This window comes from Amphiprion ocellaris, chromosome 13 (genome assembly GCF_022539595.1).
Source record: "Amphiprion ocellaris isolate individual 3 ecotype Okinawa chromosome 13, ASM2253959v1, whole genome shotgun sequence".
NCBI classification, from domain to species: domain Eukaryota; kingdom Metazoa; phylum Chordata; class Actinopteri; family Pomacentridae; genus Amphiprion; species Amphiprion ocellaris.
In genome coordinates this window covers 14,882,172-14,895,464 of record NC_072778.1, presented here as the reverse complement: position 1 = coordinate 14,895,464, position 13,293 = coordinate 14,882,172, and the positions used below count along the sequence as shown (strand labels likewise).

The 13,293-nt window shown below is 36.4% G+C and overlaps 1 protein-coding gene across 1 annotated transcript; it reads right to left on the bottom strand.

Moving 5' to 3' along the window:
- Window positions 1–54: 54 nt before the first annotated feature.
- On the bottom strand, window positions 55–4,105 carry f9a (coagulation factor IXa). Its single transcript, XM_023286980.3, has 8 exons — window positions 3,977–4,105; window positions 3,569–3,756; window positions 3,457–3,481; window positions 3,123–3,236; window positions 2,075–2,209; window positions 1,726–1,997; window positions 1,468–1,591; window positions 55–1,068 (listed from the first exon to the last, which is right to left on the bottom strand). Exons 1-8 carry the CDS (start codon window positions 4,071–4,073, stop codon window positions 479–481), a joined length of 1,545 nt encoding a protein of 514 aa, XP_023142748.3. The 5' UTR covers window positions 4,074–4,105; the 3' UTR covers window positions 55–478.
- Between the last annotated feature and the right edge of the window lie 9,188 nt (window positions 4,106–13,293).

Below are 13,293 nucleotides of genomic sequence, written 5' to 3'. Positions count from 1 at the left end.
CTACTTTAAAAAGATTTGATGTGTTTTGAGGAGCTGCACACAGTCAGTGCACTGAATTCATGACATGAATTTGGCGTTTTGTACTGTTTATTTAACACAGTATCAAAGAACATATTAAATCATGAAACTATCTTTAAAACTTTTCAACCATATTCATGTATTCTTTATGAAATACTTTGCTTCTGTGCTTAGTTAATTTTCATGGTGGAATTGATGTGATCAATGTAAATTACATATGTATGTTTTTTCCACACATCTGTCTGAAACATGAAACTATTTTTACCACATGCATCTTCTTTACAACAAAAAGTAGAAGCCCTACTCTTCAGGTATGTGAGTTTCTTCTAAAAGCTTGGTCATGTTAGACTTCACTGCAAATTCTTTTAGCATACAGATAAAAAGCATCTTCCCATTTTTTAACATTCACAGTATTTGACATGCAATACATTTCTATTTTCAAAATCTCTCATCTTTAAATTTAACTGTCAGGATCTTCCATATCAACTGCCAGCCTGTGTTTGGTTAATCCTATCACATGGTTTATCCAGCGGTAATAAAGAGACAGCCGAGTGTAGACGCCATATTTCCCCTCCTTTGCACATTCCTCCCCCCAGCTCACAATGCCTGTCAGAAACCATGTGTCATGAATCCTGTTTGTGTGAGGACCTCCGCTGTCGCCCTGACAGGCGTCCTTGGCCTCATCGTAGTACCCCGCGCAGAACATGACAGAAGTGATCCTGGAACTGCTGCTGTGTTTACACTCTGTCCGATCTGTGAAGGGAACCTCGACTTTCTGCAGAGTGCTGGCCGTGGATCCGAGGAAGCGAGTCCGTCCCCAGCCGCTGACTGTAGCCGGGGAGGACTCCTTCACTAAGGCCTCGGTGAAAGCCTTGGGGCCTATGCAGACAGGTCGCACTGTTGTGGAGAAGGTGATGGGGGTTTTGAGATACACCAGGGCGATGTCATGGTTGTACAAGCTCACAGTAGCGTTGTAGCGTGGGTGTACGTGCTCCTCCAACACTCCATAGTCCTGCTCTGTGCCCTCGTTGATGTAGATGTTGTGCTCCCCTGTAGTCAGAGTAGTGTACAATTAAACACTTGAAATAGATGTACGAAGGAAGAATGCAAAAGAGTTGTGTGAAATGTGATGTGCATTTAGTTAAAAGAAGCAGTCTGATACAAAAAACTACACCGGGACTACATTCATTGATTAAGTAAATCCTCAACTGGCCTTGAAACTGCAAGAAAATTATAAAAGGCCCAGTAGAAACCAAAAGTTGTTCAATTGCCATTACATAAGATGAAGAACTGCAGCAAATCCCACCATTTAGAAACTAAAACCAGCTCAGTTTTAATTATCTTTTTTAATCTACTTGATTTAAATAGTTCATCAGTCATCAAAATGGCTAGTTCTCACACTCCACTTCAAACAGAGCTTCTCCACCATGTGTCTGCTGTGAATCTTACCCACTCTGACTGAGAAGGAGCCTTGTGCCTCCGCCAGGCAATGAGCAGCAGTAATAATCCAGCGTTCGCCGAGAATGGAGCCCCCACAGAATAGCTGACCGCTGGGATGTGCTACCAAGGCTACCTGAGTAAAAGAGGGAGAAAAGAGCTGTGAATAGCTGCAGGGAAATTGAACATATTACAGCTGTTCCTTTCCCTCATGGGCTCTGTTTAACGCACTCCCTACATGCATTACGCTCTTGCACCTCCCCACATTACCTGCCACGGGATTTCTCCTGGAACGACCTCCTGACCACCAACGATGCGTTTAAGTGACCGAGATGACCGCTGAAAGGAGAACTCTGTGTCGACCTCAGTATCGTTTGCGGCCTCGTAATTCTCAGTGGTACTGGCTGGAGTAAAGGGAGGGGATGTGGTGCTGGTCGTTGAAGTGGTGTTCTCTAGGCTGGAATTCCCATAGTTGAGCAGAGACCTTGAAAATACTGCGCTTGCTGCTGTCGTCAGGGCTGTTCTGCCACACGGGAATTCAACTGTTGATGTGACAAAAGAGGACTGAGAGCCATTCTTAGGACATTTGGGTGAGAATTCATTAGGAATACACAGATACCTTCTGCTTCACAGCTGAATCCGTCCTGCATCAGCTTGTATCCTGTCGCACAGGAACATTTCGCTCCAAAGGTTCCCATTGACTCACAGAAGTGCATACAATCTCCATTATTAACATCACATCTTTTGGCTACAACTGAAAAAACAAACAAACAAGTATCTAATAATTAATTCAAAACTATCCCCTGAATTAATATGTAAAATGACATGTTCTCACAATCCAGCGCATGTGTTGTTTTTCCACCTGTATTAAATATATGACAACACATATATATTACCAGGCTCATTAATCAATGTGTCAATGTGTCCTGTTTGTGTCCATTTATATATGCAGACATGGAGGCATAAATGTATTTTCCAAGTTAGACAGTGTGGGAGTGTATCTGAAACTTTTGGAAAAGCTCATCCTATGTATCCGTGTCATGAAATAGAAGAGTTCCTTTTTCTTATATCACAGAGGGATAGTTACACAGTGAAAGAACTGGAGCTCTTGGGGACATCCACAAACTGTGAAGATTTGTATTTTCTTCAGAAAATCTCTAGAATTTAGTTTCGCACAGAACTCTGGTGGATTTTATTGCCCAACACTTAGACTGGAAATGTATTTGGAATGAATCTCTTACTAACCAGTGTGAACAGGAGGAATAGTTCTAGCTAGCAAAACTTGTTTCACTGCACATATGGGCTCATGATTGTTAAGATGGACTTGAAATACCTTCCTTGAAAAGGTACAAACCATGTGTTTAAAAAAAAGTGTGATTCAGGTAAATGCTGCTCACAGAGAGGTCATTTCAACTGCCGTTTTTAGAATATCCATAAAAGAAAAACAATCTAATTTTGGGATCTAAAACCAGACAGACACTGTGTGTGTGTGCAACTGATTTAATTTAGCAGCAAGGAGAACAAAAAAAGAGGCATCTGGCTGTGTATCCTTTGAGACTGTGATCTGATCAGGTGGGATATCATATTTTTAGCAAATTTGGGTCATATAGCGAAAAAAAAAATAGTTTGATCACATTTTGAAATCCAGCCACAGGACATTCACTTACCGATCTCACAGTTCCTGCCAGTGAATCCAGACACACATGTGCAGGTGTAGAAGCCAACTTGGTCTTTACATGACCCCTCGTTCAGACATGGGTTTGACATACACTGATTTCCATCTGAGGAAATGCAAACACTGTCATCTAATAACATTCTTTATATAAAAGCAAACCTTGTGCATGTCTCTGTTGCAAGATGATGCACAGGCCTTTTCTAATTTAGCTTCAAAATTAGTAATGATGAGAGGTCTAACATTGTAATGGTAATATAATAAGCATAGGTTAACATTCAGATGTAACCACAGACACAATTATTTCAAGGAAAAGTCATTAAACATACCAATATATCCTGCCCAGAACTCCATCTACAATACAGAGTAAAGCCACTGATAAATGCAGCCAGCAAAGAAAATGATATGTGGAAAAGAACACCAAAATAAACAAATACTCACCGTCTTTTCATCGTTCTCAAAGGTCTCTCTGGCTTCCTCCAGGTCACACACTTCCTCTATACATTCTCTCTCCAAGTTACCCTCCAGGAACTCCTCAAACACACCAGTGTTGTAACGTTTGTGCCTCCGCAGAACGCTGTCGGCAGCCTGACCGGAGACAAAAACCAGGCCTGCAGTCGGAGCAGGAGCTGGGGTGAAACAAAGGGACAGAGTTTTCATTTCACTGGTCACGACAACACATATATAGATTACAGACATTCTTTTTTTTATATGCAAAAATAAAAAGTACCCATCACATCTACTTACAACACCATGAGAACTAAATAAGACTGGGAAGGCTTCACAACTAAAATAAACCTCAAGCTGGACAGCAGTTATTTACGACCATCACAGAGAATCTCATAATACCTCCGGAGCCCAGTTGAAAGTCCAAAAACAAAAGAAACAAGGAGACCAGTGGCATTCCAAACTTCTGTGACATCCTGACAGACACACACTGGACCATCACTCCAAAGTACAAAATCTGTGTTTGCACAGACTCACAATTAGTTGTGTTTGTTCAGAGAAAACCACTGGCTGGAAAACTAGTGTGTCAACATCAACATGCACAAAAGGCCACTGGGGATTTCCTCTAGTGTTCATGTATGTATATTAGTATATCATCAAACACTGTGGCATAAAAGAATGGAGGATGAACAGTTAAAAAAGACCGGTTAGATCAAAAGTTGAAGAGATTGCAGATGTTTAGTTCAGAATGGAGCTCAGAAAACTAAAATCATAGGTCATGACTTATGCTCTGATTTTACCCCATGTTCCAGGACAGTTTTCAGGTTGAGCTAATGTTCCCATCTGCTAACTAGGTCAAATCAGGGCCAATATTCTGCCTATATTTTTTATAGGTACTATGTGTATATATATCTATATGTGTATGTGTGCGTGTGTGTGTGCATGTGTTTAATGCCAAACATAAAATAAATAACTGTAAGAATGCAGAATTGTTCATTAACAACATGGACATGTAGGCTGTATTGGTGAGATGATTCAGCATTGTGGTGACCTGGCCTCCTATTTGGCACATTGGATTGCCAACCTTTGGCCTCTGATAATAGTCACTTAGGTCTGAACTTGGAATTTCCCCGCTTTTGTCAGATATTTGACCTCTTTAAATGGCTTGTACGTCTCTCCATACATGTCAATTTATTGTTTTATGATTAAAACAATAAATTTATTTTGTCATCACAGCTGCTTTGTGAATTTACATGTAAGGCTCAGGATAGATTGATTTTGCAAAGATTTTTTTTGTCAGTTTATGAGATTTCAAAACAATATTTAAAAAAATATTAAATAGATGTCAGTCAATCAATCAATCAATCAATCAATCAATCAATCAATCAATCAATCAATCAATCAATCAATCAATCAATCAATCAATCAATCAATCAATCAGTCAATCAATCAGTCAGTCAGTCAATCAATCAATCAATCAATGATGGTACAGTGAAATACAGTTTGACACTGTAAGTACTAAAACAATAAATGAAAACTAAAAACAAACAGGCCACAAAAAAAAACCCACACACAAAACATGTAGTTTGAGAAAATATTTAATTCTATCTATGTATTTTATTAACACTGCATTTAAAGCATCATGAGTAGGGAACGTGTATATTTTGGCAATTGGATTTTCCGTTCTGAAACGGGTATTGAAAAACAAAAACGAGTGGTTATTTGATTTTCGTTTTAAAATACAAAAATTAAAATTTAAATACAAGGCGTTTTCCTTTTCATGATCAAAATATATGCGATAAAAATATGCGATTTTAAAAAAAAATGCTTTGATTTTCGTTTTATATTTAGAATAACAAGAAAGTAAAATCAGGAAGAGACAGAAACGAAAAAAGGTCCATTTTTTCATTTTCTGAGACCGGAAGTGGTCATCAGCAAGAGTGGAGCCAAACGACAACAACATTCTCAGAGGGCGGAGCCAGAGAGCAGCGACTGTCAGACCATAGATAATATAAAAGACAGCGGGCTAGCGTGTCTAGTCTATGTATATCTATGGTCGGCACGTCTGGTAGCATCTCTGGCTGCTGTTGATCTTGTTTTTGGAGTAAAACACGGTAAGAAGATAAATACTTCTAACCAGTAGCGTTGTTTTGTTGTACGTTAAGTCAGCGACTTGTGAAGAGTTGTGTTTTGTCGTGTTTGAGCAGTTGGTCCGGACACGTTAGCTAGCTAAGCGGCTAAGTTAGCTAGCGGGCTAATTAACACAGGTGGCTAACTTACCACTGAACACCTGTGTTAGTTGCTGCTACTCCTCATTATTAGAATGACCTTCTCAACCTGTATTTCTCTGCTGTGTATTTTAGCTTTTAAAAAAGTTATTTTACTTTAAGGTTAACTGAAACCCGTTCAGCTGCACTGAAGTTTAACGTTCAGCTGGTTTGAATTAAACCGCGCTTAACTGAACATTGCGCAACATTACCTCTCTGAATCTCCATAATTTCATTAAATTTCTTCTCTCTTCCACTGCTCAAGTTCAATCCAGTATATAAAATGACATTAATAGTGAATAAACTAACAACCAGCCATTGTATTTATTTATTATTGCATGTATTTGTAGTAAAACATGAGTTGAAACATCCTACTTTTGGATCTAGAACTGCACAAGCCGTTCATTTTCAGTCACCTGACGAGTTAAACTCCCCTTTTAACAAAGAAAGTTCTTTATAATTTGCAATACCTGTTATCTATCTGACTGAGGCTTTAGTTTTTGTTGAGCCAATTTACACGTAGAAACTTTGTTCAGGAAGATTTCTCAGTAGCTCAGAGGACAGGCTGCTTTTTACACAACCTTGTAAGAGAATGTCTGTCAATGCTTTCAGTAGAATTTAGAAACACAACACTTCCTAAACAGATATTTTGAGGCTGTGAAGTTGAACATTTGAGAGTATATCAGTAGAAGTAGTAGAGAAAATCATATCCATATACAGATTTTTATTATTTCCAGGGCTGGTTCAGTAAAAATTATAATAACTACATCAGATAATTCTTGGTCGCAGTTGTAATTTTGCAGCCTGAGACATGGTTGAGAAGGTTTGCAGTTCTTGTTTTAGCAAAATATGTTATAATAGAAGATCTTTATTGTCATGGTACATGGAATTATCTGCAAACCAGCAAAGTGCATCAGTCTGAGGTATCTAAAAATAAATAAGTAAAGAAAAATGCTTCTAAAGCCAATAATAAACAGAATATTTTGAGGGAATATTCTAAAAAGGAAAGAAAAGCTCCATTCTCACTCCTCTCAGGATGAACTGTCATTAAAATTGACTTTAAATTTAGCTTCAACACAAGATAAAAACATTTACTTTCATTACTGATATTGTCAAGTTTTAATAAAGTTCATGCTACTTTTATAAAATGATGAAAATTTATTTCTGTGATCTGTGTTTGATTTGTCTTTTCTCCTGTCATCCAGATGTTCAGAGGGAGATGATGCCACATCTGGTCCAGCTGATGGAAGGTCTTGAAGTTCTCTGACTGGCCTCGACTGAAGATGGTCGTCTCTCTGGATTTAAGGTTCAGATGCTCAGTAACAAACTCCACCAATGAGCCAACAGGGAAGCTTTTGGTTTATTAAATGTTGCTATGAAGGTATCGCTGTTTTTCTTTGTGAATGCAATGTGCTCCAACTGAAACTTGAATTAGAACTTAGAAGTAAATCCTTCCATCTGAAAGGATTTAGTTGCATTAATAACCTCATAACATTCTAATTTTTATTCCAGTCTTGGTTGGAAATAGAATCTCTGTATTTATTCATGTAAAAACTGAACTTCACAGCATGTTGAAGCAAAACAACCAGATGAAAACTGTGATGGTGTTGGATTGTCAGACCGTAATGTTGCAGCTCAAAGCAGCTTTTCTAGCTCAGTTCATTCTGACATTCAGCTATGAATCAACACAGCAGATGGTGATCCATGCTGTGGAAGTCTCACATCTCCTGATTTAATGGAGCTGCTTTGCACTTTTTATACTGTTTATTCACCAACACTTTATTGAATAAAAGTCCCATCTAGTTTTTATGAGGAATGTGATGTTTTAATTTCTCTGTGAATAACTGCAGTCTAATGCAACAGCTGGAGTTGTAACATCTGTCCTGATATTGATCATGAAGTATTGATTAGAATACTTATGGTCAGCAGTCATCCCTGAAGTTTTACATTAAAATCTTTACTTGTGTTGTGAACTTTGATAAGAAGCAGAAACGTTAGCGTTACCATGGATACATGAGTGTTAAATTCTCTCCCTGTTTCCATTTTGGGAAATGCAGTCCAGTTCCAGAATGTGTAGGAATTTAGTCTCACAATCACAGACAACAAATATTATCTGAAAGTCGGGTTATTGTTCTTCATCAGCACAATACAAAAAGATTAATGTTAGAAATATTCCAGTTAAGACTCTAGAATACCATGATTTATTTAAATTTACCTCAATAATATGAATGTTCAGTTGAAGATTGTACAGTGATATTTATTATGTAAGTTTAGCTGATTAAAGTTTATGACTCTGTACTAAAATGTTATTTAAATTGACATCATTATTATAATATTTAGGGTCAGACTCTACAGTATTGAGATTAAGAAATCAAATATTCTATAAAATGTAAATACACTGAACTCATTTGGATGTATTTAAGTGAGACTCTACAATATTATTTGACACAAATCTATCTAAATCAAAATTTTAATAATTTTCACGCCAAACATTTACTGGACTGATTTAAATATTAAAATCACTCCTTTCTAATCCTCTGCTGTACGTTCAAACCTGAGGCCTTAAATAGAAACACACAAGTATCTGATTGAAGGAACTTCTGCAGAGTCCTGGTTCCAGAACATGATGATAGAATAAAAGACAAACTTTAACAAAAGCTGCCTGAGTGTTTACAGGTTTTTATGTTAGATTTCTTCAGTAATTTAATGAGAGTTATCAGCAAAAATCAAGTGTTCATTTGATGAACTTCATTTCCTAAAACATCCAGAATTGGAGCTCATATCTTTGGCAGCTGTAAAGTTTCTGCTCCTTCAAAGTTCACAACACAATGAATGAATTCCTAAAACACTCTCAATGCTGGAGAGCGTTTGTGATGCTGAAGCAGTGACCAGTTTTTCTGTTTCTTCTCTGGAGATGCACAATGAGGGACGTCTGCAGACACTGAGAAAGAGTCTCACCACATCCTGACATGAGGAAAAAGACTTTATTGAAGACTACAATGAGAAAAACTATCAGACAGCAGACGGCTGCATTCAAGGTGAGCTCTGAACATTTGATCTGGAACAGGAATTCAATAACGGCAGCACGAGCTTCATTTCAGTCTGTAGCTGCTGAATTCATGGATGAATCATCTGGCACTAGAGAGGAAGACCATCAAACATCCACGTCAGCTGATGGAGGTCCAAGAGTCTCACCCAACAAACAACCTACAGAGTGAAGACCTTGAATCTGATTGGACGGCCTCCTATTCAGCCACATGTGTGAACAAATGCCTCTAAGTTGATGTGTTTTCTGAAATAAATCTAGTCCTAATCTATGCCTGAGTGTTTGCTTCTTTACACCGCTGTTAACAGTTTAGGCTGTTAGATTGTTCCAGATAAGACAAGTACAAGATTCTTCAAAGCCATTCTACCACGAGCCTGACAGGAAGAACTCCAACAGCTACTGAATGTTCCTGTGGTTCCCTCAAGGCTACAGGAGGAGTCCTACGAGGACGAGCCGGTCCACCTGATGGAGGCCAGTCGCTGCGGTTCAAAGCCAACACCGACTACGTGGACTTCTACTGGACCACACGGAGGCCTTCAAACCGGACCAACAAGTTCAGCGACTCCCCGACTCGTGGGTCTGAGGACGCCACCGAGCCTCGGTCCAGCCGGCCTCCTGTCTGTGGGTGTTTGAGTGCTGAGAGGTTTGTAGATGCATGTGAACGTTTCTGTGTTGAAACAGCAGCTTTGGACTCAGTAACGCTGGGAAAAACCATTCAATATTTTGTATGTTTAATATCATTTAATTGTATTTAATGTTTCATTGTATTAAACAGACAAAATATTGAATTAGAAAATTAAAGACGATACAAAACATGTAAGTATGAAATTAAACAAAATTTTTAAAATAACATTCTTAAAAATTACAGAGAAAATATTTCAGATAATTACACATTTAAAAAAATACGTTTTAAGCAAGAATAATGTTAAACATTTTTAAAAAAAAATACTTTTTAAACAAGAATAATGTTAAACATTTTTTAAAAATACGTTTTAAACAATAATGTTAAACATTTGAAAAAATACGTTTTAAACAAGAATAATATTAAACATTTGAAAAAATACTTTTTAAAGAAGAATAATATTAAACATTTTAAAAAATACTTTTTAAACAAGAATAATATTAAACATTTTTAAAAAATACTTTTTAAACGAATAATAAACATTCAAAAAAATGCTTTTTAAACAAGAATAATATTAAACATTTAAAAAAATAAGTTTTAAACAAGAATAATGTTAAACATTAAAAAAATGCTTTTTAAACAAGAATAGTATTAAACATTTAAAAAAATACTTTTTAAACAAGAATAATATTAAACATTTAAAAAAATGCTTTTTAAACAAGAATAATATTAAACATTTAAAAAAATACGTTTTAAACAAGAATAATATTAAACATTTAAAAAAAATACGTTTTAAACAAGAATAATATTAAACACAAACTATGACATTTTTTCACATTTTGGACGACATAGTAAACTGACGTTTTTGTGACATTTTGGATGAAATACTAAACTGACATATTTTCACATTTTGGACATACTAAACTGACTTTTTTCCATATTTTGGACAACATACTAAACTATGACATTTTTTTCACATTTTGGATGACATAATAAACTGACATTTTTATGACATTGTGGAAGACATGACGTTTTTTCCATATTTTGGACGACATGCTAAACTATGACTTTTTTTCCACATTTTGGACAACATACTAAACTATGACTTTTTTGTGACATTTTGGATGATACTAAACTGACTTTTTTTCCGCACATTTTGGACGACATACTAAAACAATGACATTTTTTTCCATATTTTGGACGACATGCTAAACTATGACTTTTTTTCAATATTTTGGAGGATATGCTGACGTTTTTGTGATATTTTGGACGACATGCTAAACTATGACTTTTTTTCCACATTTTGGACGACATACTAAACTATGACGTGTTGTCCACATTTTGGACAACATACTGAACTATACCGTTTTGTCCAATTTTGGACGACATACTAAACTATGAGGTTTTAGTGACATTTTGGACGACATTACTAAACTTGAGGTTTTAGTGACATTTTGGACGACATACTAAACTATGAAGTTTCAGTCAAGTTTTAGTCATCATCAGGAGAGGATATCCCCTTATCTGTCATCAGTCATCTCTAAAATATTCTTTAAGAACATTCACATAAAAATCAGTGAAGTTTTACTGGTATACATACGTGGACAAAATTGTTGGTTCCCCTCGGTTAATGAAAGAAAAACCCACAATGGTCACAGAAATAATTTTAATCTGACAAAAGTAATAATAAATAAAAATTCTATGAAAATTAACCAATGGAAATCAGACATTGCTTTTGAACCGTGGTTCAACAGAATTATTTTGAAAAAATAAAGTCATGAAACAGACCTGGACAAAAATGATGGTACCCTTGACTTAATATTTTATTGCACAACCTTTTGAAGCGATCACTGCAATCAAACCATTTCTGTAACTGTAAGAAAAGAAAAAAGACAAAAACTAATATTTTCAGCTGAACTAAAGACAGACTTTGGGATTTTTCTGCTCACATGTTGTGTTGTTGTAAACGTATTCTTTCAAATAAATATCCTCCTAACCCCCTGGAAACCAGCATTTGTCCCGTTTTTGTGTTGCACCTCGGTGACTCTAGACAGCCGGGTCCTAATGTTTTTGAAGCAACACACCATACTATGACGTTTTTACAATGATGGTTCTACTATGGAACCAGTTTGACATGTTCAGGCGTTCTTTGTGTGAAAACTCAGAGATTTCAGGTATCAGAAGGTGGTTTTTAACTTTCTTTGTTAACTTTCTGCCTCAACTTTAAACTAAATTTCCTTCACTAACCCAGCCCTCTGGACTTCCAGTAAGCTGTGTTCCTATTGGCTGTCCAGGTGGCTGCTTGGTGTTATCAGGAACACCTGAGCAGGTCAGTGTCTTCCTGCTTTATTTGGCTGCAAACATTTCCTCTGCTTCTCTTCACCACTGAAGCGGGTTTGGCTCCGTTGCTTCAGTTTGTTCTTTAGGCGTTGGCTTGCAGCTTCCAGCAGTAAAATCGGCTTTAATGTGTTTCTTGGTGTGTTTGAGGGCTTTGTACTGGATAGTTGTCTTGGTGAATGTGGTTCTTTAGCCATAGTTAGCACATGGTGCTAATGTGTGCAGTGATTAGTGGATTTGCTGCAGCTGAGTTGTGTCTTTATCTTGGCTGTAGTGAGTCTTTAGAGGTTTTTGGTCAGACACATTCTGTATTCTTGTTTGAGAACCAACTTTGGTGGTCCAGAAGGTAAGAGTTGCTGTCCTGATTCTCTGTTCTCAGAGGTTCTCTGGTAGGCTGCAGGAGACTTCAGCGTTTGGGTTGTGCTAGTTTCTTTTTTGTATGGTTTCATTTGGACGACTATCTTGAGGCCCCTCCATGTGGTTTAGTGAGGTTTTCTGTAACAGTTCTACAAAGCAACCTGCAGCAGAAGAGACTTTGAGAGTTTTTAGGAAGTTCTGGAGACCAGACTTTAGAGCAGCAGAAACATTTATCAGCAGTTTGAGCAGGAGAAGGTGAGCTTCAGAGTAGAAATGAGACGGAAACCTTCTTGACCCGTGTAGTGAGGTCCTGTACCAAGAGTTTGAGCAGGTTGTGAAGAGTCTGTAGTTCTTTGGTCTGAAAGCACAAGAAGAGTCGACTCATTAAAGGTGAAAACAGGAGATATTGTTGCTTCTTCTGTCGCTCTGCAGTTTCCAGTTTCCTTAAACTGAATATCAAGTTTATATTTTAAATGATTTCCCATGTGAGCCCAAGAAGACGTCAATAAACTCCCTCCATCCCCTGGACACAACATATTTTATTACCATGCTAAAATTTATTTATTTATTTTTTTTTAAATATATGTTTGAGTTTTAATCATAGTTTTAGCATAGTTTTTTGTTTGTTTGCTTGTTTAGTTTTGTCATGTGTGAGAAAGGTGCTAAACAAATAAAGTTGAATTGATAAACTGAATAATTGACTAACTCATGATTGTGACAACAAAAGCATTTTTATTGTGATAAAGGGTTTGTTTCATTTTTAAGGTTGGGGTTAAAATCTTGACAGAAAAAAGATTAAAGAAATAAGCTACATTAACAAAACGCAATGAAATCAAAGGAAAAAACATTTAATACAATAAAACTTTGAAAAAGAAAATTAAACAAATACAATTAAATGATTTTAAACTGGCAAAATATTGCATTAGCTTATTAAACAGAAGCTACAAAATATGTAATTATGAAAATAAACAAAATTTTTTGAACAAAAATATTAAACATTAAAGATGAAATATTTTAGATAATTAAACATTTAAAAAATACAATTAAACAAGAACATTAAACATTTAAAAAATACTAAACATTTAATTAG